Source organism: Cyprinus carpio, chromosome A10 (assembly GCF_018340385.1).
Source record: "Cyprinus carpio isolate SPL01 chromosome A10, ASM1834038v1, whole genome shotgun sequence".
NCBI lineage: Eukaryota > Metazoa > Chordata > Actinopteri > Cypriniformes > Cyprinidae > Cyprinus > Cyprinus carpio.
Window position 1 is genome coordinate 12,097,808 of NC_056581.1, and position 26,600 is coordinate 12,124,407.

Here is a 26,600-nt window from a genome sequence, read left to right on the forward strand (position 1 = left end):
ATGGACATGTAATGTCACTCTCATGTATGTGTGCAGATGCTACACTACAGCCAGTTTATATGTCATAATATTTGACACTAAAGTTAAAATATACAACTTTGTACTGGAAAAACTAAGATGATCACATTTAAATATTTGTAGAGAGTATTAATTACTAAAATACATTCAGAATTTAGCTTTTTTCTATATAGTATTGAGAAAGGTGTTAATGTATACTTCCAGGTATGTATCAAGTCATCAGAAAAATGATTTAAGACTATTTTCTCACCACGTTTCTGCGAAAAATGGAACTCAACATCATTAATGTTTCAATTATGAAACAGTGTTCACTTGCAGATATTCTAATATTATCCTAACATGACTGATGGACCATCTTAGATTTGTAGAAAATAACCATACAAATTAATCTATTTTATATAAACTTGCAAATAGTTGTAAACTGCAAACAACTCTGATATCTTGACAAAATGTCTTTCATACTTTACAGAGACCTTTACAATGCTCCCTGTTTTTTCAACTTCAGCTTTGCTAGTTTAGATAGAGAATCCAAATTTACAGAAAAATGCACAGTCCCACTGCAATAAAATGTTTAATGTCACATTCAATAGTGAAAGTCACTAAACTTTTACAAAGGAACAAGTCTGTATCCGATGAGGAACTTAATCATTTGCAATACTATGCAATGTTGTCTCTGCAAGTCAAAACAGAACAATCAGCTTCATGTTTTATAAATAAGAGAACAAATCTAAGAACTCATAAGAGAGTAATAAATACTATACCACATGATTTGCCATATATATATATATATATATATATATATATATATATATATATATATATATATATATATATATATATATATATATATATATATATATATACACATACACAGTATTAATAAGACAGCAGCATCAAAGCAGCAGCAAAGAGCTATTAAACTGACACATTTTTTTAAGTAATAGTTGAACTATGATAACTTTACTAGAACCCAATCAAGCATGCTTGTAATAGTATTTCTAATACTTTTTACATGTGTTTACTGTGGTCTGTCATTTCGCTACAAGCAACCAGAAGGGGAATTATAGGAGTCTTGGGGGAGTAGCATAGGCTGTGTCTACAAGCATCACAAAAAGTGGGTAAAATATAAAAACAACATTTTTAAACATAAAAGATTACATAGTTATAGTTATTCAGAGAAGCCTACTTATTTTCAAATCTCGCTAAATAGTCGCAAGCGAAAAGGGGTGGCGAGGCGGTAACCATAACAACAGTACGCTGCTCCAACAGAGTTATTAGTGTCAGTATCGGCAAAGACTATTATAGGCTACCTCTTAAAAGGACTTTGATATCGGACGGTTCATGTACAAAACGTAAGACTTATTGTTGTTCATTAAAAATGTATTATAGATTCAAACACCAAATGTGTCATTGGCGACAGAAAAAAAAAATCGCGACCCAAAATGTACCTACCGTATATACTTTAAAAAGTTGACTCCGCGTAAAGTCATTGTAAGCTATAATTTGCATAACACAGGTAAACTGTTTTTAATTTCCTGAACACTATTCTGATTTCATGTCAAACTAGCAGAAGAATGCCAGATAGCCTACTAAGCAATAACGTTATCTTTTTTTTCTAAACTGACCGGTCATAAACGAACAGTTAAAAACCAAATAGACCTATAATCTTGTACAACTCATTAAAAGCCAATGAGAAATAAGTATAGCTCAAAACAAAACACTGACGATAGCAAAATACACCCCAATTAAAATTCGAAATGTGATTTAGATGCGTTTATTTTGCGCGTTATGAATATGACGACCCTATACTATAAAATTCCCTTTAAAGCCCAACAAAAATGTCGACACAAAAATTACCACCACATTTCACAAGTCCAAACGCATCATCCATCAAAAAAATCATCCAGAAAGATATGCGCTCCCCCAAACTGCACGGCATCTTCTCCCGTCTTTCCTCTCTTCCTCCCTCCTTCTATCGCACTCGTTCTCTTCCTCCTCCTCCCTTCCGCTCACTCACGCGCTCTCTCTCTCTCTTTCCCTCACTTTCTCTCTCTGTCTATCATTCTCTCCCCTCAGCCCTCGGCCAGTCTGTATGAATAATGTCCTGCCTTTTGTAATGAGAGCGAGAGGGGGGAAAAAAACAGGCTGGAGTGTTCGCCCGCTCCGCGCTCTGACATTGAAAATGAATGACAGCTTACCTGAATGCCAATCTTCATCAGACTGACACCAGGCTGACAACACAGCCTATACTCCCCTACACAAGCCGTGACGTCTGCCATTTCAGACCCCTCCCACCATCTCCCCCCCACCCTCTCCCCGTACCCCTCGCTGCCGAGTGTACACCTCCGCGGTTCCTCGTCCACTGGCATTATTCAGTGCCGTACCGAACACCCCGGGCCCTGCACGCGCATCTCCGGTTCATTAACGGCGGAGCCCGCTGGCCCCCTATCGGCATCAAACCAGACCTACATTCGGCTGCAGGTCGCCTTGGCTGTTCGCCTAGTAGGAAAGCAGAGGAAACCGATTTATTTGTGCCACAAGAAAAGAAATTTTCACCTTGTACGGCGCCTTATAACTAAAACTTATAATTATTATTATATCATGAGAAAGATTAGAAAAAGTCTGTAGAAAAGAGAATGAAAAAAAGAAACACCTATGCGATTAAAATATTATACGATAAAAGATTAAAAGATCATTTCATTATCAGTGCGCTTGCAAAAACAGCGTAAATTGTTTATAGGTACTACGCAGACTCAGGATTCACATAAACTACAACTCCCAGCATACTGTTCGCTAGATACGGCATCCTGATTCGTCGACACAAATTGTGGACGTAAGTAGAAGCGACGGTGTTTCCATGGAAATATTTTATACTTTCTGCAGCGTGTATCTCGCCGCAAATCAGTATATTATTTAGAACTATACAGTCGGTTGTTTTATGAGGTAAATATACAAACTGTTTAGTTTAGCCGTTATTGGTTTACAAGGGATTAGTTTGCTAGCTTAAGCATTTATTTTTTATGAACTGCGCGCTTCCCATCGTTTAAGTTACTTCCTTATGCTAGCTGAATTGAGTTTTAAAAAAACAGTCGATGTTTTATCGAGAAATAGCAGGCAGATGAAGATGGACGCGCCACGTGGTTTGCGTTCATAACATCAGATTGATATAACGTTACTCACAAACTCATTGGACTTAGCGCGTGCATCCATCATCACGCTGCCTATCCGCTAGAAATATTCTCTCGTTCGGTAACTGTTTCAGGCAGTGTGAGGGGTGAGGATGGCCGATGTGGTGTTAGGCGTTGGAACCGGTGTGTTTATCATCGCTTTAATCTGGATAGTGACTCTGACGCTCACCATTGTTCTGTCGCGCGCAACCGGCCCAACAAAGTAAGAGCACACTTTGGTGTTTTCGACACATGCTCGATAGTAGGCTGTTTTATCATGAATAATCACAATGTTATTGCCTCACCAGATTAGGAATAATACCTATATTTCTTCTGGCGCTCACCATCACACTGGTTTTAGTGTTCTTCCCTCGCGCCCCTGAAGTTCCCTCCCCTGAGAGAGCAGTTCAGGTGAGTGCAATTATATTTACATAATGAACTGTATATAATGTATATATATATATACAGAGGAATAGTTCAAATTTAGATATAGATACGTATTCTTTTATATATGATCTTTTCATAAAAAAAAAAAAACTGGCAAAGATAGATTTTTGAAAATATTTAAAATGTGCCTGTATATATATACTCGCACTGCTGTTCCAAATTTTTTTAATCAGTAAGTTTTTTAATATGTTTTAAAGAAGTCTCTTCCATTTATCATGTCTGTTGCATTTATCTGACCAAAAATACAGAAAAAAAAACAGTAATATTATAAAATATTATTACCATTTAAAATACAGGTTTTCTATTTTAATATACTTTAAAATATAATTTATTCCTGTGATGCAAAGTTGAATTTTTATCAGCCATTACTTCAGTGTCACATGATCCTTCAGAAATCATTCTTATATGCTGATTCATTATCAATGTTGGAAACAGTTGTGCTGCTTAATAGTTTTTTGTCACCTGTGATACTTTTTACAGGATTATTTGATGAATAAAGTTAAAACGAACAGCATTTATTAAAAATATAAAACTTTTCTAACAATATAAGTCTTTATCACTTTTTATCAATTTAACACATCCTTGCTGAATAAAAGGATTCATTTCTTAAAAAAAATACTAAAATACTTACCCCAAACCTTTGAATGGTAGTGTATTTTGTTACAAAAGCTGTTCTTTTTAACATTTTATTCATCAAAGAATCTTGAAAAAAGTATCACAGGTTCCAAAAAAATATGAATCAGCAAAACTGTTTCCAGTATTGATATTAAATCAGTATATTAGAATGATTTATGAAGGATCATGTGACACTGAAGACTGGAGTAATGATGCTGAAAATTCAGCTTTGATCACAGCAATAAATTACATGTTAAATTATAATAAAATAGAAAACCATTATTTTAAATTGCAATAATATTTAAATAATTTAAATTTAAATAAATTCAGTGCACACAGACTAAAGTAGTTTACGTCTTTGGTTCTTTTAATTGTGATGATTTTGGCTCACATTTTACAAAAACCCACCTCAGCAAATTAGAATACGGTGAAATGCCAATCAACTCAAACACCTGCAAAGGTTTCCCGAGCCTTCAAAATGTTCTCTCAGTTTGGTTCACTAGGCTACACAATCACGGGGAAGACTGCTGATCTGACAGTTGTCCAGAAGACAATCATTGACACCCTTCACAAGGAGGGTAATCCACAAACATTCAATGCCAAAGAAGCTGGCTGTTCACAGAGTGCTGTATCCAAGCATGTTAACAGAAAGTTGAGTGGAAGGAAAAAGTGTGGAAGAAAAAGATGCACAACCAACCGAGAGAACCACAGCCTTATGAGGATTGTCAAGAAAAATCAATTCAAGAATTTGAGTGAACTTCACAAGGAATGGACTGAGGCTGGGGTCAAGGCATCAAGAGCCACCACACACAGATGTGTCAAGGAATTTGGCTACAGTTGTCATATTCCTCTTAAGTCACTCCTAAACCACAGACAACGTCAGAGGCGTCTTACCTGGACTAAAGAGAAGAAGAACTGGACTGTTGCCCAGTGACCAAAGTCCTCTTTTCAGATGAGAGCAAGTTTTGTATTTCATTTGGAAACCAAGGTCCTAGAGTCTGGAGGAAGGGTGGACAAGCTCATAGCCCAAGTTGCTTGAAGTCCAGTGTTAAGTTTCCACAGTCTGTGATGATTTGGGGTGCAATGTCATCTGCTGGTGTTGGTCCATTGTGTTTTTTGAAAACAAAAAAAAGATGCTGATTTCATTTTCCAGCAGGATTTGGCACCTGCCCACACTGCCAAAAGCACCAAAAGTTGGTTAAATGACCATGGTGTTGGTGTGCTTGACTGGCCAGCAAACTCGCCAGACCTGAACCCCAGAGAGAATCTATGGGGTATTGTCAAGAGGAAAATGAGAAACAAGAGACCAAAAAATGCAGATGAGCTGAAGGCCACTGTCAAAGAAAGCTGGGCTTCCATACCACCTCAGCAGTGCCACAAACTGATCACCTCCACGCCACACTGAGTTGAGGCAGTAATTAAAGCAAAAGGAGCCCCAACCAAGTATTGTGTACATGTACAGTAAATGAACATACTTTCCAGAAGGCCAACAATTCACTAAAAATGCTTTTTTTTATTGGTCTTATAAAGTATTCTAATTAGTTGAGAATTGATGGGTTTTTGTTAAATGTGAGCCAAAATCATCACAATTAAAAGAACCAAAGACTTAAACTACTTCAGTCTGTGTGCAATGAATTTATTTAGTACATGAGTTTCACAATTTGAGTTGAATTACTGAAATAAATGAACTTTTCCATGACATTCAAATTTATTGAGATGCACCTGTGTGTGTGTGTGTGTGTGTGTGTATATATATATATATATATATATATATGACTGAAAAGTTAATGTACAAGTGATTTGAAAATTGTTTTGTTTAATTGAATTCTGATATTCATGCGTGAATAGAGAGTTAGGTGCACTGTACTGCTCTGTGTGTGAGTTATATTTGACAGAGACGTGTGCTGGTTTATCTCTCCTCAACAGCAGACTAGCACAAACACAACAGCTTTTTCCCAAAGTCTGTCTTTGCCAAAACTAGCGCTCTGAGCTGCCAACTCACCCTCTTGTCTGCACAAACAAAATCCAAACCATTTACCTTTCATTCTTCAATAACACAACAGAAACATGTTGGCTGAATCAAATGTTCCCATCTTCGACCTAAAATTATTTGATTACCCACTGTTCTTGGTTTGATACATAGACTTGAGATCTCACAAGCTGCATAGTGTAGTTCTTTTAATATCTTAAAACGACTAAAATTTTTGTTATCAGTAAGAGGTGTTAGGAAGGCTTGCCATTTTTTGATGTCGAAAACACCTTTTAGAAGTTGATATCATGTAGGGTAGTGCATGAAAGTTAGCTTTAATCACCGTAAATTGTGCAATAGACTCTCCTTTGTGCATAGCACCAAATCCATGTTACACCCGTTGCTGATTTGCTTGCAGCAGGAATGACCAGATAAGTTTTTTTTTTTTCTTGATAGGTGACAGTGTATTGAATGAGAAATGGGTAACCCTTGCTGTTGTACAAAGGAATAATATCACAGTGCCAATTAGGCCAGCCCCAAACAGGAGCTTACTGCCGCACATTCGATGCCACATTAATAAAACATGGCCTCTGCTCTGTGCTTCGCTAGCTGGCTAATTGGCAAATTAGAAAGTGAGATGTGTTAAACGAGAGAACACTGCATTCGCCTGAGACAGAGCCCCCCTCCCACATACACATGCCCTAACACACAAAGACATCTTCTCTGTCTGTAGTTTAATGTAGGTTGTGGCCTCTCCCATGATTTAGGCCTCATACTGTAGTTCAGGTCTGTAGGAACATAGAGCGTTCTTAGTATTCCTCTCTCTCTCTCTCTCTGTCATCAGGGGTTGCCACAGCGGAGTGATCCGCACATTCAACACTATCACACTGTTCAGCTTTAATTCATGGCAAATTTTTCCTAAGTATGCTAAAATAAAGGAAAATCCTGCTAAAAAAAAAAAAAAAAAAAAAAAAACATTTTAACATGTATATATTACTGTAAATATAAAATATTAAATCTAGTTTACAGTACTTGAATCTTTTATATATATGATAATTATTTGGAATAAAAAAAAACTTTCATCCATACCAAGGCAGCAAATATTGCAGCAGTAATGTTGTAAATATTATTACAATTTAAAATAACTGTTTTCTGTTTTAATATATTTTAAAATGTCAATTATTCCTGTGATGGTAAAGCCATTATGTCACATGATCCTTCAGAAATTATTCAAATTTTCTGATTAGGTTTTATTTAAAATATAAATCTTCTGTAACATTATAAATGTCTACACCTTAATCAATTTAATGTGTTCTTGCTGAATGAAATGTTAATAAAAAGTGTATGTGTGTGTGATATATATATATATATATATATATAATATTTATATATATATATATATATATATATATATATATATATATATATATATATATTCACACACAGATGCACACATTATTAGTGTCTGTGGTCTAGTGAGGTGTCTGAGGTTGCAGTTAAATTTCTTTAAAGAACCCTGCTGACCTCTAGTGGACAAAATTATAACACTGAATACATTTCATGTTAATTAAAAATATTAATGGAAACATCAAAGCCCTCGTGGCTTTAATTACTTTCCAGTAACTGTATAATATGTTAAATAATTCACGCTGTAAGCCTGTGATGTTTTTCAGAAAGTGGATATGTTCTTCATCGGCCGCTATGTGCTTCTGTCCTTGGTGAGTGTGGTGTTCTTGGCAGCCCTGTTCATGTTGCTGCCCTTACATTTCCTGGAGCCCGTGTATGCCAAGCCCCTGAGAACACACTAGACCACAAGGCTTCATGTGCCAAACTCCTACAGATATCCCAAAACGAGGCAGCCAACCTGGCAGCGCTGTCGATCAGCGAGCCCCACTTGAGATGAGAGGACAGCAGAAGGATCCAGGGCTTCTGTCAGAGACATCCACATCTCTCTGAGAGCGCAGCACAGAGCAGTCTGCGCATTGCCAATGTTTTCAGAAGGGGGTGGTTGGATACAGTTTTGTACATTTTGAATGTCATTTTGAATTGGAAAAGTACGTTTTTTTTTTTCTGAGCCTTTTTTCTGTATTTTGCAGTTTTGTAATGTTAAATGTAGTGTATTTTTACTGTTGAAAGTAATGAATACATCTTATTTCTATGTCAAGCTGCTAATTTGTTCATTTCTTTAATTTAATTAGTGGTGTTTGCTAAGGAAAGCATTAAGATTAGGGTTTTTCCCGTTGTGTAATCGGTGTCTGATTCATGAACAGTTGGTTTTGTGACCTGATTATTAAGTCAAACTCAGTCACCAGTTTAGTCTGAATCATGGGTGACAACTTGATCAAATCATTCATTGAAATGATCTGATGCAAGACAAAAGATTAATTCAAACTAATTATAAGCATCACTTTATTACTATTGCTCATATTTGGAGATATTCATTTAAGTTTAATAGTTGTGTTTTTTTTTTTAACTTTGATCCAGTATCTCGCAGTAACCCACATCTCAAATTGTGTGGCTCATTGAGGAGAGGTGCTGTTTTACTTTTTAATGTGATTAAACGTACATTTTCACCTGGTGGATGATAAAACAAATACTGCCAAATGAAAAGTTTTTCACAAGTGATCAGTGAAAATACTACATGAAATCTTGTTGGTTGAGAGTGAATTGCTGGATCTGGAATCTGGAATTCTTCAACAATTAAAGATGGTTCTTTAATTTATTTACAATTTTATATTATGTAATAATATTATTTAAATGTATCATATGAATGGGCAGGAATGGGGTAATGATTTTGACATATAAATGACGTAGTCTATCTAACTGCATCACAACACCATCAATTTTACACTGCAGAGGGCACTTCAGTTATAATCAGTGCATATTTTCAGCCCCTTTGCTGCATGAAATCACATTCTCATACCCCAGTCCACTAATTTGTTATCCGAAAACTCAAATTTCACTCATTCACAGCTAATACCAGAAAATTTTCATTTTCTTGGTCCCATATTGACATGCTAATTTTGGCCTTATGAAAGTAAGTCATATTCTCCGCACAATACCACAAAGACACAGGGAGCAAAGTCGGGCGGTCCAACAAAGCTTCAAGCTGTGCAAGTTGATTATTTTGTTCTTAACAAGGTGAATACTCTGTATGGGCTCTTTGTTGCCTCAGACGTTTACTTTCATTTTCATAAATCTCTCTTGGAGGCAAACTTCACAGGCGAAGATGGAGGTCGTTATTGCTTATTATTTTCACAGGCGTGTTGTACATGTGTGCTGTGATCCTTACAGCATGAAGGCCATAAATAACGAGCTCCAGACTGGATTTAAAACATGTTTGCTGCAATTTCACCTGTTAAAAAATCATTCATCAAGCTGATCAAACGTATTTGACATGACTAACAGTCCAGAGTAGAATCTGGGAGAAAGCAAAAACAGCCAACTTAGTTTGTGGTCATGCAAAAAAACTTGCAATATCCTGTAACTCATCCCAAATACTCATATATCTGGAGGTTCTTACACAGAGAGATTGTGGGAATGTGAGCAAGAAGTGAGGTGAGGCCATGTCTCAGTTGCGCCAGCTCTCACCCCTCAGGTCTTCGTGCGATCCTTATTTAAAAGTGGGGAGTCCGTCGGGACGTGCAGTGAAATTCCAACCAGTGCGATGAAAGAGAATCTAATGAATCAAATCCAATCCTATTAGTTCCGGCCCACATCGCAACACTGATGGCTTTCTGCTTGCTGATCGGTGAAGATCTACCAGAGCTTGAGAAACAGGGTACTGGACGGATGGACTGGTACATGAAATGGGTTGTGTAATCAAACCAACGGATCACAGACGCATTGAACGGTGTCTATGTGTGTCATATAATAAATACAAAAGACAGTGACCTTGAAAAAAAATTCAGAAAAATAATTTCAGGAGCTCTTCTAAAACCAATGTGTTTATGGAAGGTTTCCAAAAGAAAATCAGTTAGAAGTCATGTAAATACTCTCACATTTATGATCATTAATGTTTTCGTTATCAAATAAAGTAAGGACAACAGAAATAAGGAAGCTCAGAGTCACTGGCAAAGAGGAAGTTGTATAGCTGCTGCAAGTGGCTGAATAGGCCATTACATTTGCAATTCACTAATATAGTAAAGACACTTGACTTTAGATTTCTTACAGTCTTTCTCTCTGCCATTTTCCCTTATCCCTTCTTGTTGTCCGTGCTGGTAGTGACTCTCTCTCCAGGGAGTGGGAAAAACGGCAGAACAAAGCATCGGAGGGAGCAGGGCTCATTGGGAGTCTGAGCTGGAGGCTTTGTAAAGCAGCCAGCTGGACATACAAAGAGAGTAAGAACGAAAGAGAGAGAAAGCAAAAGAGGGATGCAGAGCCAGAGAGGTGTAAGCATGACCCAGGATATGGGTGTGGGTGCTGCTGAGGCTCACGAGAGAGGGGGAGGGACGAGGAGGGGAATGGGGTGAACACTAGATCCTGCTTTGTGATCCACTCATGCAGAACTTTTGCCCTCACTTCCCTGGCCTACTATTCTCCAGCTCTGAGCTCTGCATGCCCACCCTTCACCCCTCACACCCCCATCTCCATCCTTGAGAATTTTTAATCTAATCAGTGTTGGATAAATGTTACTTGTATCAATTGTTCCATATTAGAATCTGTAAAGGATTACTAAAAAGATTGGTGCAAGCATCAAATTCCTGTTGGTTGTTGTTGGATGCAAATGTCTCGGGTCATTGGTGTGGAGTCTGGTGAGGTCAAATGTGGGTGCTAAACTGGAAGTCAAACAAAATTAAATGACTTGATTTTACAGTAAACTAAAATATTAGGAATGTTTTTTGTGGATGTGCAAATTCAACTGCAAATGGGCTGGGGGGAATATTCCAGTTGAAAAAGACGTTTGAATATTAGTATTAATATTAGCATATTTATCATGTTTTATATTTTTAAATAATTTAATTATTTTAAATTTTATTGACACCAAGAGTGAATATTTGTTGGGAATATTACTGGCAAACAAGTTTTTGATTTGAAACATTGCAATTTAATGGACCTATTCGCCCAACAGCATTTTTGTCATTTTTAATTCAATTTTATTTAAAATTGAAATATGCGTTGTGAATATTGGTAGCTAACATTTTCCTGACTTACTGTTTTGTTTTCTTTCAGTTCACACCAAGAGCGAATATTTGTTAGGAATACTGGCAGCAAAGAAGGTTTATTTATTTGTATTTTTTTTAACAACCAAAAACAGAACAAGATTTTTTGAAAGGCTTTTTGCCCAGTGAAACTCGCAGACCATGATATAAGCTTTTGTTTTGCTTTCATTCAAGTATAATCATTCCCTTCATATCCACTATCCTATCTTTATTTATGATGGCATAAGAGTATCGTTTTTTCCCTACCTTCTTGCCTCTCTCTTTAGGAAGATCTATGTGTCCTCCATCCTCCTAAGCTGAAGATTAAGGCACAGTTTAAGGGTCAGCTTGAGCTGGAATAGCCCTTTGCAAGTCCACCCCGACACCCCATGAAGAACTGAAGCGTGGCCATTTTCGGGTCCTCACCAGGGTCGCTCGACATGACTTGCTACCTGGCAGGGGGTACAGTGAAAAGAGAGCATTGAATGAACAAGTGACTAGTGTTTGAAACCCAAGGTCAAGGCTTGCAATATAGGTGGTCAGTGAAATCTAAAATAGTAGATTTGTTTTAGGAACTTAGGAATACATTGCTCAATTCACGGAAGCAGTTGAACGACTGTTACGCACTTACAGTGAAAGTCAATAGGGTAAATTGCACAATTAAGTAAATATGTTTTCTGTTTATTTTTAGGCACTTTTTTCTTATGTAGAACACACGAAAGGTTAGTTTTAAAGAATATTCTGGCAATTCTTTACAATATAATAAAAGTGAATGGGGCTATCAATCTTCAAAATAACAAAAAAGCATCATAAATGTAGAATAAAACAGACTTGTCCTCTGTATTACAGGTCTTCTGATGTCACAAGACAGCTTTGTCAGAGGAACAGATTAAAATTAAAAATCATTATTCATTGAAATCTCTCCTTGGCACATTCATGAGGTTAGTAGTGATGTCTAATTAGTGAATTAATCATTCTTATGAAAAAGATATTTAAAATGAATTTACTGACCTGATTCACAAAACTGGTCTGAATATTGCGTTCACAAATTAAACTGATGGAATGATCTGGTTACACCAGTTAACAGCTTGCTGAGAGGGAAGATTATAAATCAATGACAACTCAAATCTATTGTGTCATCAGAATTTTTTAAATAGACAGCATGAGTTGTCCAAACCACTTTTTGATACCTTTATCAGAGATTGAAGATACAATTTTTGCAGAAATGGGTTCACACTGGTATTTGTGTAAAAACAATGCTATTGTATATCAGAGGTAATATTTATATCACCCACATCTCTGCCTGTGGCTTACAGTCTTAAATAAATTGGTAGGTTTGTAGAATTAAACCCCTCTCAGGTCAGGTCTGTTAACTCAGCATGTTTCCTCTGTTCTTCTGTGCTGAAGCAGCAGGACTGGTGAGTGGAACACAAGACCAGACTGCATGAGACAAATTGCTTTCTCTGTCCCATTTGATTCAGCCTCTGTGATGAGTGGGACACATACTGTGAACGCAAAAGGTACAAATTTCTCCCTTTCTGCTTTTTTCTTCGAGAACAGTGAAAAATCTTTGAACATATGTGAACCAAAAACGAAGAAAAGAAAAGCCCTTTGTCTTTCCTCATCCTCTTTGCTTCTCAGTAATTGAATTCAACTATGTTTCTGTTATCCGATAATTGAAATGTTTTAAGTGTGAAAATTGAAATGATCTCCACTTTGAGCGAAACGTCTTCACTTCGACAAATGAAAACGTTCCAGTTACATAAGTGATTCGGTCCACTCACCTCTCCTCTCTGTGTAAAATAGAAATTGTGTTGAGAAAGTGTGAATCCCCCCCAGACAAAAGCCATCCCTTTCATGACCTACAAGCAGCCAAAGCCATTGGAGAGGTTCAATTTTGTTTGAAAACACTCCCTCTCTCATGCTTTTGAGAGAGTAGCTTGATGCAGAAATGAAGGGTGTCTACTTCTCCTTTCGTGGTATGGGCCAGTAGCAGTCAGGCAATGCGTTTTCAGCCATTTGATGTTTTAAAGAGCGAGAGAGTTTGTTATTCTGAAGGATTTGATCAGTCGACTAGCAGACACTTGATTAATGGAACTGATCCCTTTCGGTATGGGAGATCCCCTTCTGTCCCCTCCCCGTTCACTCCCGGGCCTTGTTTTCTCAACTAAAATACAGTTCCGTTACATAACCTAGAAAACTATTAATTTTCGTCGCGGATTTGTATCGCAGATAGTCTGACAGAAAAGCGATGCGTTTGTTTGTTTTCATAGACTGAATTCGACATCGAATTCGTAAAATGAGATACTTTATCAAGCTCTGCTGGGTTTTGGGGATTATTTATAATGCTGAAGGTAAGCACAAAGTATATATATATATATATATATATATATATATATATATATATATATATATATATATATATATATATATATATAGATATGTATATATGTATGTAATATATATATATATATATATATATATATATATATATATATAATATATGTATATATGTATGTATATATATATAATATTATATATATATATATATATATATATATTATATATATATATATGTATATATGTATGTATGTATATATGTGTCTAAAACTAACCTTTAGAAATGTGATAATTTATGGATTTGTGTGTGTGATTTAAATGATCACAAATTTATTTACATTTTTAACGATGAATGCGATCTATGCGTTCCCTTAAGAATAAATACATGTTAAAGATTATTTAAGCAAACAGTACGTTACTTTACCTTTGAACCCCTTCATCGTTAACATTTCATTCTATAACTCTAAATTTTATTACATACGTTAAAGGTATAATGTACGTTAAAACACCGCCTTTTAGAAAGTTTTATTTTGTGAAATAATGTTTCCAGTAGCCCTCATAGTGTGACATAAGCCTGTTATAATCTAATGCAGAATCCATCTTTATGCACAAAACTATTAAGTCTCTCAAAACCCCATGTAGAATGTCACAGTATACTGTGGACAGTGCAGCTTTATTTTTTATTAATTCTTTTATTTTTGCAAACTTCCAATGTTTCCCCCAAATTCCTCTCCAGTGAAAATGAAATAGCAGGACTGTGAGACTCTTGATTTCCTCTTTCAGGACACTACCCCATCAGAGACAATAGAAACTTGTAGTAGTAGAACACATTTCTGCCAAGAATGTAGTGCTTGAGATTCTCTATTGTGATCTTCACCCTATTACCCCCTCTTTTCATGCATCAGGAAAAGACGTACCTTATTTCAGTTTGTTAAACAACATTATTTATATTTTTCAAATTAAAGGGCCCCCAAATCCAGTAGACAATAGGACCAAACTAAATGTTTTGTTGTTGTTGTTTGTTTGTTTGTTTGTTTGTTTGTTTCAAGGACACCTCTCATGCACGTGCGATTGGCATGTTTTGGCATGAGAGTACAAAGAGACATTGTAAGTAGGTCAATAATAGCAGAGGACCATTCCTGCACTTGGTGCACAGGTGACGGATGTCCTGTTTGTTGGTCTAATGTTTGTGAGTGCTGGGCTTTTGTTCCTCTCATAGTGGGAAAAACAGCCCCCCGCTCTGACTCCGCTTCCGTTCTGTACAGGAAATGTGTTTCCTTTACTCATCGCAGGGTCATCCAGCCATCCTAAACAAAATAATTCAATGAGCTCTCAGGATTGGAATTTGTTTAATGTATTTGTTTAGTGGAAGTCACTGTTGTTTGATTCTCCCATTTCGGTTCTCCAGGTTCCAGGCCTGTTTCAGAAAGTGGTCTGCCCCGTATCATCCACCATCCATCTGATGTGGTGGTCCGAGTGGGCAGTCCGGCCACGTTGTCCTGCAGGGCAGAGGGCAACCCTAAGCCCACCATCCAGTGGCTCAGAAATGGGCAACCTCTTGATACGGAAAAGATGGATGCGCATTCACAGCCTGTCGTTTTACCAGAAGGAAGTTTGTTCTTCTTCAGCGTTGTCCTTGGCCGAAAGAGTCAGTCCCATGAAGCGGTTTATGCCTGCGTGGCTCGCAACAGTGCTGGGGTCGCGACTAGCAGAAATGCCTCTCTTCATATAGCAGGTTTGATTCATGAGAAAGTGTGATGTTTTCTAATATTAAAGAGATAGTTCACCTGAAAATGAAAATGCTCATTATTTACTCTAATGTTGTTCAGAACCTGGATGACTTACATTCTTCTGTGGATCATAAAAGAACATATTTTGAAGAACATTGTCCATACAGTGAAAGTCAATAGGGTCCAAAACAATCTTGATGGTCAGTTCCCACAAAAACTCACCTGTTTGAGATCGACAGACCTTGATAACAATGAGTAATCCATCAAGACCTACTGAAGGAACAAGAGGGTGAGGAAGCTTAGATGGTTCATGAGATTACTGGAGATCAGATGTCAAAGTTTGCCTTCCAGCTCGAAACAAACAGAGCACTAATTGAGCTCTGACAGCATGCTGTGTTTGAAGCCCAAATAGATTCCTCAGCTGGCTTGTTTACTCTGCATTCCACTGGATTGGAGTAGGACCAGATTGAGACATTAAATCAATTGTTGCACACAATGAATTTGCATTTTATTTATACCGATTCACTGCTAGATAATTTGAGACGCCAACAAGCTACATCAAGAGAGTTGACATTAGGCTTTGATTTCTAAAGCAAAAGGGCCTTGATGAGAAAAAGATTACACATTCCTTCTCTGAAATGTAGTAACTGACCATTAGCATTTAAACTACCTTCAAATTAGGGGTTGGTAAGATTTTTAAAAAATGTTTTTGAAGACTATTATGCTCACAAAGGCAGCATTAATTTGATAAAAATACAATTCAAAATTACAATTCAGTTTTTATACAATAAATAATACAATTCAATTATTTTTTAATTTACTTTAAAATTTATTTTATTCCTGTGATGGCAAAGCTGAATTTTCAGCATCATTACTCCAGTCTTCAATGTCACATGATCATTCAGAAATCATTCTAAAATGATTAATTGGTGCTCAAAAAGCATTTCTTATTATTACCAATGTTTAAAACAGTTGCGCTGCTTAATTACATTTTTGTAAACCGTGATATAGCATTTCATTATAAATAGAAATATTTTGTAACATAAATGTCTTTTCTGTCAGTTTTGATCAATTTATCAGACCCTTGCTAAATAAGTTCTTTCTAAAATAAAAAATATCTTACTCACCACAAACTTCTGAACAGTAGTGTATGTTAAGTTTTATAAACACTGTATATGTATAGAGAAAGAATATACATATAGTATTTTTTTTATTTTTTTTTTATTCACTCATTCTACCTGCATGTGTTATTTTCAGCTCTGCGAGAAGAGTTCCGTGTGCAGCCCAGTGACGTGGAAGTGGCGGATGGCGAGGTGGCTGTGATGAACTGCAGCCCACCCGTTGGATATCCTGAGCCCAACGTAGCCTGGAGGAAAGACGGGATCCTAATCGACAGCAGCAATGAACATTACACTGTGAGTGCAAAATATACTCTGTTTTCTTATTTAATGGGTTTTATTTGTCAGTTATGGTCTTTTTCATGAGAACTCTTCCCTGTGTATGTCTGTAGAGGGCAGTATAACACAGAAACTGAATAGAGAGCTAGAACTGAACAGATAGACTGAACAGTCTGTGTATCTGTGTGTATAGGAGCTGAATGGGAAACTGATCATTGCTCCAGCCCAGAAGAATGACTCTGGAGTTTACAGCTGTATAGCCTCAAACACAGTTGGAGTGAGAGAGAGTCGTGCGGCTCGACTGTCTGTATCAGGTGAGACTCTATCTTTGCTCTAAAAGATTATGAATAACTTATTAAAGCATGGAGACTCATACATCTGACTTTCCTCAGCTAAACCAGTGTTATTGCGTAAACCAGAGGATGTTTCAGTGCAGCTTGGCGCATCTGCACAGTTTTTCTGTGAGGCCGATGGAGACCCAATGCCTTCTGTAGAGTGGAGCCGAGAAAAAGGAACTCTACCCAATGGCAGGTCAGATGAATAAAAGAACCTAAAAAGAACCTCCAGGGGTCTGCAGCCCCCGAAGTAAAAATCCCAGATGCATAAGGATTGTGAAATTCCTTATTATTTACATTCGTAATTTTATATCACAATCGCATTTGCCAGATATTTAATCAACCCTGACCACAGTCTGCAAATCCACTATGTGACGGCGCAGGACACGGGCAGGTACACCTGCACTGCGGAAAATAAGCTTGGGGTGTCTGTGGCCAGTGCACAGCTTCTTGTAGAGGGTAAGATTGCATCTAATCAGGCAATTAACAGCACTTTCACAACTTCCCAGCATGCCATTTGTATTCCACTCACCTTGTTGAGATAAGTGATGTCTGGCTAATATATGTTACAGATGCAGGAATCACCAGACTGAGAGACTTACACAAGGAGCTGTCTGCCTTGCGCGTGAGCCTGGAGAACGTCACAGTTATGAGTACCGCCTCCAACATGTCTCAAGTTATGTGGAGGGTAATACAGTTCATGCACCACACTTTAAATAATTGTATTTTCTTAAGCAACATTTTAAGATGGCATCACAAGTGTTCTCTCTTCTGTTGTCTTTCTGTTTGTAGTTGCAGTCGTCTATGTCACAGCCTCATTATCTTGAAGGCTTTGAGGTGCTGTATCGCTCTCTCCTGCCGGCCAGCTCAGACTGGACAGCTCAAAGTGTTCCTCAGCCTGGCCTTCACACACATGTGGGACCTCTGAAGAGAGGCTACAAGTACGAGTTCAAAGTCCGACCCTACGGCAGCAGCCTGTATGGCAGGGAAAGCAACACCAGACACTTACGAGTGCCAGAGATAGGTGAGAATGTAGAGCATTCTTTACAATAAAAGTACTGCGGTGGTACCATGGTCAAAGATGGTAATACCATGCCGCTTTATTAATGACGACCATATTCATATACCATGGTATTTGCATGGTACTTCTAAGTACTTCAGTCGAGGGTTATTATTGTTAACTAAAACCAAAACCAAAAAGAACATTTGTGTTACTTGAAACAAAATAAATGTTAAAAAAATATATATATATATACTGTATATATATTTGATGTCAGAAATTTAGCTTTGCTATCACATAAATTACATTTTAAAAAACATATTAAAATAGAAATGGTTATTTGAAATTGTAATATTTCACAATATTAATGTTATTGTATTATCGATCAAATAAATGCAGCCCTGGTGAACATAAGAGACTTATTTCTAAAAAATAAAAATAATTGTACTAACCCCAAACCTTTGGACTAAAACCAAACTGTCACCATGTGCCAATTGTAACCATGTGCCTTGTTCACAGTCCCCAGTGCACCACCTCAGGATGTGTCCATAACAATGCCCACTGACCGTAATGACACGGTGCACCTCAGCTGGGAGCCTCCACCTCATGATGCTCACAATGGAATCATTCAGGGATATCAGGTATTACTAGTGTAAAGACACTCATTGGGAAACAATGCTAATAATGCCCTGAGAGGCCTTCTCTCCAGTAGATATGGAGAAAGTCGTAAGAGACAATAGATTTTTTTCTAGTTCCAAAAAATTGATTTAATTAAAATTCATGTTTAATCAAAAGAAGCCTGGAAGCAGTTCAATAATTCCTATTTTAAGCCTCAGACACTTCTAGACTGTCTGATAACATAAAAATGACATGACCCTCACAAAATCAACCGTTTCAGGTATGCTGGCTGCTACAAAACTACAGAGTAATTAGAGGCACTATGTTTTTATTAGACAACAATTTACAGTTTCTGACCACAAAACTGATGCACATTTCTTTGTTGCTATTGATATAAGCATTAGCAGAGACTGCTGCACCATTACATTTTCAGTTACCACTTCAGTCTATTATTGTGATATCATATTGACATAAAATCACATAAAAAATATTTAGTATATGTAGCAGCCTGCTTGATTTTACTATGCTGTTCTTTCTGACAGGTGTGGTGTGTGGAGTCTGAGGAACAGAAGTCTTTTAACTGGACAGTGGACAGTGGAACACACAGTATTGAGATCAGCACACTGCAGCCCGGCAAGCTGTTCTGGGTCACGGTGGCTGCCGTTAACGGGGCGGGAGTGGGGCTCCAGAGCGATCCATACAAACTGCTCATAGGTAAGCAAAGAAAACACTAAGGTATAAAACAGTCATTTTAAAGTGTAATCTACTTGATATGTTACCTGTTGCTCTTTCTTTCCCAGAGTCGAGGCTTGAGGCGACACCGTATCAGACAGGCATACTCAGTATGTCTCATTTCCTTGCTGTGATTAAAGAGCCGGTAATCATTGGCAGCGTTGGCACCCTCCTGTGGTGTGTTTTGATGATTACTGCCATGTTTTTGTACAGGAGACATGTCAGACCCACAAACCTGGGAGACAAACGCTCAGGTAATCTATAATAATGTCTTGATTTACTTCCTTTTTTCTATACACACATAATCATAATTTTCGCTTTCATTTATAGGCGTATATAGACTGGAAAGTGAAGATCTCATCATCAAACACAGGTAAAAAATCAGATGTTTGATTTAAAAAGACAGTAATGAAAGCACAGTTCAGTGATGATAATACTATTGAACTTTGAAATATACCACAGCACTGCATGATAACCATGTTCATATACAATTGTACTTTAAAGAATACCAAACTACTATATTTTACTATAGTAAACTACTATAGTATAATGTGTACAAAAACATGGTATTGCCATGACACATTTCCAAAAAGTACACTAAATGTTGTATTTTATATGCACCAGCTCAGCTAGTAACTATGGAAGCTAAGTTCTATAGAAGCTCATTACTGTATTTCACATGAGATAAAAAGCCATGTTTTGATAAACCTAATTTATGAGATAACAAAAATCAAAATTATGACATTATAAATTGCAATTGAGATATACTTCTTATATTTAATTTTTAATACAAATCATTTATTATTTAATCTCATAATTATGACTTACTGTCTCATTTGTCAATCTACTTTTTATCTCATAATTATGACTTAATATCTAATTTGCCAATTTACTTTTTATCTCATAATTTCAATTTAAGTAATAATTTTTACTGTTCATCTCATAATCCTAATTTACCAAAGCATGACATTTTTTCTTATGTAATTCTATACTTATGAAGTAGGCTTCCATAAGTAACTGAGTCACCATCCTTATAATTTCCTTTCTAGAATGGAAGCATCAGACTCTCCATGGATCTCTGGAGGCTGGAGGCCAGATTCCAGCAAAGAGCCCAAGCAGGGCCTTTGGACCCCGAGTCAAGAGAACTCTGGCTTCCGGAGGACTAGTAAGTCACGATTTTAGTTAATATACAGTACATAGTCATAACCTTCCCTTGAGTTTCAACCTTCATTTACTAAAGTCACAACACAGCCGAGTCCTCATCAACTCTAATTACTGTTGACGTCTTGGCACATTATGTAAATCAGTCTGTATTTTTTTTTACCTCTCTACTGACAGCTCTGCCCATTACGGCTAAAAAGGACCCCAACTCTGTGCGGTCAGCCGTCCCGATTGTACCAGACAATTGTGGCGTCTATGGCACCTTTTATGTGGATCTAACCGGCAACGGACTGAAGACATCTAATACTCCAGGTTGCTGTCCCAGAATACCCCACGGCAAATCTCAGCTGCATAACTCCGAAACTGTTCAGATCACTGAACCCATCGTTAAAACTGCCGTTGTGAGGGAAGTGAAGGCATTGCCATGGAAACGTGCCCTCCCTGCCCAGCCCAACATGGGTGTTCTGAAGGAATCGTGGGAGAAAAATTACAAGCGTGGTGAGACATTCATTCATTCAGCCAGTTATTCACATTCATTTTGTCCAGCACTAACACGTATTTGTCTACTTCCAGAACTGCATACTGTAAAAAGTGCCCCACTAATGCCTGTGACTCAACAAGCACTGGCACTGTGCAGTGCATCGAGTAACCATCAGCAAAGATTCAGTCAGCACCCTGCAGGTTTGAACATTAGCATGTCAAAATTCTGTTATATAATCTAGTTATTAAATCTGTTCTAAGCTGGTATACATTCCCTTAGGTGGTGTATCAGAGCCTGTGAAGCCGCTGAGTTCTCCACGTATCCTGCACTACTCTGCCTCTCTGCAGCTGGTGGACATGTTACCCAGCCCTCCACCTCTTCCTGTGGAGGACTACCACAGCCTCAGCTCAGAGGACGAGTGAGAATCACACCTATACCCAAAGCAAAATTTAAATCTTCAATGATTTTATTGCTCATTTATAGCCCAGCAGAACATGTTTGTAAAACTTTATAATAAGGTTAAATTGGTTAACTTTAGGTAATGCATTATATATCTTTAAGTCACAATGAACAATATTTTTTCAGCAGTTATTAACCCAAGTTAAAGGGATAGTTCACCCAAAATGAAAATTCTGTTATCTATTTACCTATGCCCATGTCGTCCAAACTTCAAAGACTGTGGAACATATCAGAAGATGTTTTGAAAAATGTTTTCTTTGAAAAAGGTTATTTTTTGCATATGAAGCTCAATGGGTTCCAGTATTCCAACATTCATTCTTCTGCAAAACACAAAAGAAGCTATTTTGAACAGGTTTGGAATGACATGAGGGTGAGTAAATAAATGATGACAGAATTTACATTTTTGGGTGAACTTTAAATGTTACTTTATAAATAAATGAATGGATTTTAACATTTAAAATTGTATAAATCGCTGTTCAGTTCAGGTAAAGTAATTAAACTTTACTGTAAAGTGGTGCCGTTATGTGGCTTAAAGGTATCGCGTTTGTGCCATCTTTCCCCTAAAATAGGAGTAATAAAAATAAGCACAAATGAGATAATAATTGACATACTAAAAGAGTTTGAGCTATAAAAAGAATGTGGGAAACAAAATTCAGATAATTTGGTCTGGAAAGAGTTTGATGTAAGACTTTTGCAGGTGTCTAGGGAAATCAGAGCACAGTATTTGACATCTGAATCTATAAAGGAGACATGAGATCACTAGGGTCTTTCTCTGAGCAGAAACTTCTGAGAAGCTATAAATTTATCTTTTTGCTATCCATTTGATCTCATAGCTATCTAGGAGAAACTATTAAAGATAAGAAAGTGATCTCATTTGTGCTTTTTCTTCCCTCCAGGCAACAGTATTCAGCAGAACGCTTTGAAGTTTTAGGTTCCCGTTTATCAGAGTTCAGTTCCTTCTCAGTGCACAGAAACAAACTAGAACTTTAGATTGTCTTTCTTTTCAATGTGGCTTCTTAAACGGTCATAAACTTCTGTTTCACCATTGTCATAGTTCCGCAAATTGTTTTAATCCTTTCTGAACTCAAAATGAGACACATGAGATTACTAGGGGTCTCTTCTTCAGAAAGAAAAAATCAAACAATCGGTTACTCTAATCAGGTCTAAATTTCTGTCTATGATAAATACATTAAAAACATCTAATCTAAACTTTCCTATAGGTAAAATACAGAAACACGCAGAGAAAAATAGATATCATTACCACAAATTAAGAATTCCTTCCCCAACTTATACATTAGTGGACACATTTTATTAATTAGTTCCCTTGTTTTAGTTAAATGGCCAAGTTTGATGAATTCATTCCCTAGGTGGCCATGTTGTACTAATTCGATCCCATATTTTTATTTAGTTAAATGATGGCCACAACTAAACAAAAAATGACGTAATGCTAAGCTAATATGCTGAGCAGTTAGCATGCAAAAGGAAGCTAATCAAAGAGGTTAAGGTAAAAGGTAGGTAAAATCTATAGTTTCAGATATATAGGCTACTATTATATGTAACAGCTGACATGTAGTGATGCGAGAAATGTTAGGTGTATTATGTCAGTATGAGTGATATGCTAGTATTTAGTCACTGGTTAGAAAATAAACATGATTATGATATGCCCATCTATATCTGATCCTTCAGGTCTACCAGATCCACCAAATTGACAGTTGACATCGGCTCTCTGCAGTCTGTGTGTACTGCCTCTGGCCTCCAGGGTCCCGCTACGGCCACTACGGGCTGTCCAAGCCACTACAGTCCAGCCCAGCCAAGCCCGACCTTCAGCCACCTGTCCACGGCCTCCTTCTGTCTTTCCAATGATGACTACCAGGACACCACGCTCAGTACTCAGGACCACACTCAATACATGGAGATTAGCCCCAAAACACAGAGGCAAAGGTAAAAGAACACCTGAAAGAGCATTTATCTGAAGGAAGTATCAACCCAAGGGCTAATTTTGATGTCTCCCAACAGTACGTCCCATCAGAGTTCTCCTTCAATGCCCCGTCCGTTCTCTCCCACGCCCACGTTCGGTTACATCTGTGGGCCTGCGGAACGGGAGATGGATGACGAGCGGGAGTCTCAGCCGATTGGCCTCAGGAGAGCCACCCTGAGGGGCACACCCTCGTCTTGCTGCAGCGAATGGGAGGGTTCGTTGTGGAACGGCTGGGGTTCGGTGTCAGAGAGCAACGTGACAAGCGCTCGAACGAGTATCATCAGCTCCTCTGACTGCTCGTTCATAAACGATGCAAACTTTGCCCGCGTCCTGGCTATGACAGCCGAATCCATGAGTGGTACTTTATCAGGCAAGATACAAACTCTTTTCAACCTCTGTAGAATTAGGTTGGTGTAATGCATAGTCTCCACATGATTCAAGTACTAAGCTCAGCTGGCTAACAGCAAGTACAGATGTAGTGGCTAGAAATGTCCACTAGGTGGAACAATCTGCTCATGCTGTTGCGTTCCATGGCTTTATCCGCAAATCTACAGATTCACCACCCCGGAAAGCTCTGCTAATTTCCACATATTTATAAAATTAAATTAAATTAAATAAAGCTGCATTCTAAATGAATAAATGTAAATATTTTGACTAATTTTAATCAACCAATAAGACTGTAGTTCTGCAAATTTCTTCTAGGGAAACTTATATGTACAGTATAAATCTGACCACATGAATTGCCAAAAACTGTGATAACGTTTCACTTTTTTTGTTGCACAGCTTTTCTCAGTTCATCATTGTCAGTCACTAGTTTTTCAGCTATGCAGGGCTGTAAAATTACTCTGCCTTATTTGCATAGTCAACAAAAAGTATTCTGTAAATATTTGCTTTCAATTCAGTTCATTAAAAATGATTCATAATTTTGACATATAGTGTATACAGTGCAACCAAAGTATTTGGACACTTCAACACACTTAAAAATGTCTTATTTAATGTCATTGCATTAAATAAAGCATCAACGCAAGTGACTGCTATTCTAAAAAAAAAAACAACACAAGCAAAACATTTCACAAAGAAGATGTTTGTTAGGTTTAAAATGAAAAATGACGATTTTGAACACTTTCAGCTTGTCAAATTTTAATGGAACATGTTCATAGTTAATGTGATAAACTACACCTGCCTTCACCTGAAGACAGGTAGGTAAAAAAATAGCAATAAATGACTGATAAAAGTGAGTTTAGTTCAGAGAAAATTATTTGATTTGATATTTTGTTATCTAATGTAATAACATGCAGACTATTTAATGTGGCACTTAAGTACCTTTTGGGATTGTTACATAACTAGAGGGGTAAACTGTATTTGGGATGAGAATTTTCATTGTCAGATCAGATTCATGAAGCACTGCAGCATTACTCTTCCCAATGAGACAGTGAAAAATAGCAGCGCTACAGTACTTTGGTACAATGAGAAATAATGGGATTTGAGGGCCTGTCTGCAAATTGTCTGAGCTCCCCCACCATCCTCTCTGAAGTTTCAGCAAATCAATCACGGCTTTCAAAAGAGAAACCTTCAGGGACTTTCCTCTCTCCATTTGCTGATTGTAACCCCCTTTCACTCTCTCCCTGTCTGTCTTTCAATCGCCGTGAATGCATCGGGTTAAATGACTAGTACATTGTAACTGATGAGTTCAGCACCGTTGTGCATTATCATTCAGTGTTATAATGGTTAAATTGACTTGTACGTCTTTATGCATGTTAACAGATTGCTTTTCTTTGTGTATTTTGTACCTGTATGCATGCATATGCATTCACCTCCCTTGATTTCCTTCATGATGTGTATGTGATCGTGCATTTTCTGCAGATTTCTCCCTGCCTGCATCCCCCCTGAGTGTTCTGTTCCCACCTCAAGAGTGTTTTGGAGAGGTGGAGCCGCTGCCTGTGTGGGACTGGAGCACAGCGTGGGTGGAGGAGTTGGAGGCCCAGTTAAAAGCCTCCAGCGAGGCCAGAAGAGCTACCACATCTAGCCGACACTCAGGCATTGAGCGCTGGAGAGGACATCTGGAAACCCCTTCGCACCGATGATCAACTTGCACATGCCTAGGGGTCATTTATGGACTACATTTCCCTGCGTTCCTCAGGGCAACCCCCATTTCTTGTAGTTTTGATGGGCTTGGGTATGTAGCAAGGTCAAATATAAGAACACACTGCTGCAAGGTACAGTAGGTGCAGTTTATATGCCACTTTCCATACGGACAGTTGAGTTGTTTCACACCATAATAAAGACTATTGTACAGGATGTTCATATTGGCATTCAAAGAAATGTAAATAAACCAATTTTATTTAATAATAAAAAACATACAATTATAAAAAATAAAAAAAACTTTTATATGACAGAGCGTCATATATATATATATATATATATACATTTCTTTTTTATTTTCATTTTTGAAAAATGATAGTTATTTAAGTTCTGTAGACATACTGTTTTGTCAATTTTTTTTACGTACATAAATATTTCTCACAATTGCTGCACTACTAAAAAGTCACATTTTAATTACTTTTATTTTTACTAATTGCCTTTTTTAAAGTTAATAAAAAGATTATAAGTAAACATTTTATCACAAGTATCTGCTTCTCAGATTATTATGATATATTTTTGTGTTGGCTGCATTTGTGTCTGACTGTTTTGTAGTTAAGGGAGCACAAGAGGTCTGTCAAGAAAACACGTTCGGCCCTCCATAGCGCTAATCCTCATCGCAAGCCAGCAGAACCAAATCAGACAACCATAGACACCCGCTGGACACACACACACACACACACACACACACACTCACAGAAAACACAAGTGACCATGGCATGACTGCGGAGGGATTATCGCTTGTCCCCTTTTCTCTCTCCCTACGGCCATATGCTTGGCACAAATACACACCTCCCCCATTACACACTTTTATGCGTGTGCACAAACACACTGTTTTGGATCTACAGGCTTGAATTTGTTTATGGCCAAAAA

General features: G+C 37.5%; 3 protein-coding genes across 6 annotated transcripts in view; 2 read left to right on the top strand and 1 right to left on the bottom strand.

Annotated features, from left to right (window-relative positions):
* LOC109113274 overlaps window positions 1–2,316 on the bottom strand; it is a 66,593-nt gene extending 64,277 nt beyond the window's left edge. The window contains exon 1 of the mRNA XM_042764562.1: window positions 2,217–2,316. The gene's annotated coding sequence lies outside the window, so the exon portion shown is untranslated. The remainder of the gene's footprint in view (window positions 1–2,216) is intronic.
* tmem218 (transmembrane protein 218) lies at window positions 1,320–10,663 on the top strand. 3 transcript variants are annotated; one of them, XM_042765243.1, is made up of 4 exons: window positions 1,320–1,370; window positions 3,281–3,408; window positions 3,494–3,596; window positions 7,890–10,663. In XM_042765243.1, exons 2-4 carry the CDS (start codon window positions 3,299–3,301, stop codon window positions 8,022–8,024), a joined length of 348 nt encoding a protein of 115 aa, XP_042621177.1. In that variant the 5' UTR covers window positions 1,320–1,370; window positions 3,281–3,298; the 3' UTR covers window positions 8,025–10,663. The 3 variants fall into 3 exon arrangements, with proteins under 3 accessions (XP_042621177.1, XP_042621176.1, XP_042621175.1); XM_042765242.1 differs by lacking the exon at window positions 1,320–1,370 and adding an exon at window positions 2,718–2,851; XM_042765241.1 differs by lacking the exon at window positions 1,320–1,370 and adding an exon at window positions 2,846–2,961 and having other exon boundaries at window positions 7,890–10,662.
* A 2,102-nt stretch (window positions 10,664–12,765) lies between these two features.
* On the top strand, window positions 12,766–25,943 carry LOC109067914 (roundabout homolog 1-like). Of its 2 annotated transcripts, none has more exons than XM_042765244.1 (19): window positions 12,766–12,877; window positions 15,106–15,432; window positions 16,685–16,842; window positions 17,018–17,138; window positions 17,217–17,355; window positions 17,491–17,618; window positions 17,732–17,847; window positions 17,952–18,183; window positions 18,679–18,800; window positions 19,320–19,491; window positions 19,578–19,763; window positions 19,840–19,882; window positions 20,559–20,674; window positions 20,848–21,168; window positions 21,244–21,351; window positions 21,431–21,569; window positions 23,297–23,551; window positions 23,627–23,958; window positions 25,452–25,943. In XM_042765244.1, exons 1-19 carry the CDS (start codon window positions 12,802–12,804, stop codon window positions 25,670–25,672), a joined length of 3,312 nt encoding a protein of 1,103 aa, XP_042621178.1. In that variant the 5' UTR covers window positions 12,766–12,801; the 3' UTR covers window positions 25,673–25,943. The 2 variants fall into 2 exon arrangements, with proteins under 2 accessions (XP_042621178.1, XP_042621179.1); XM_042765245.1 differs by lacking the exon at window positions 12,766–12,877 and adding an exon at window positions 13,055–13,711.
* The last annotated feature ends 657 nt before the right edge of the window (window positions 25,944–26,600 follow it).

Excerpts from the sequence above, each read along its gene's own strand:
- tmem218 (XM_042765243.1), top strand. The coding sequence starts at position 3,299 with ATGGCCGATGTGGTGTTAGGCGTTGGAACCGGTGTGTTTATCATCGCT. Across the intron at positions 3,409-3,493 it reads CGCGCAACCGGCCCAACAAA|ATTAGGAATAATACCTATAT; the intron begins GTAAGAGCACAC and ends TTGCCTCACCAG. Across the intron at positions 3,597-7,889 it reads CCCCTGAGAGAGCAGTTCAG|AAAGTGGATATGTTCTTCAT; the intron begins GTGAGTGCAATT and ends GATGTTTTTCAG.
- LOC109067914 (XM_042765244.1), top strand. The coding sequence starts at position 12,802 with ATGAGACAAATTGCTTTCTCTGTCCCATTTGATTCAGCCTCTGTGATG. Across the intron at positions 16,843-17,017 it reads GCAGCAATGAACATTACACT|GAGCTGAATGGGAAACTGAT; the intron begins GTGAGTGCAAAA and ends CTGTGTGTATAG. Across the intron at positions 19,764-19,839 it reads CCTGGGAGACAAACGCTCAG|GCGTATATAGACTGGAAAGT; the intron begins GTAATCTATAAT and ends TTTCATTTATAG.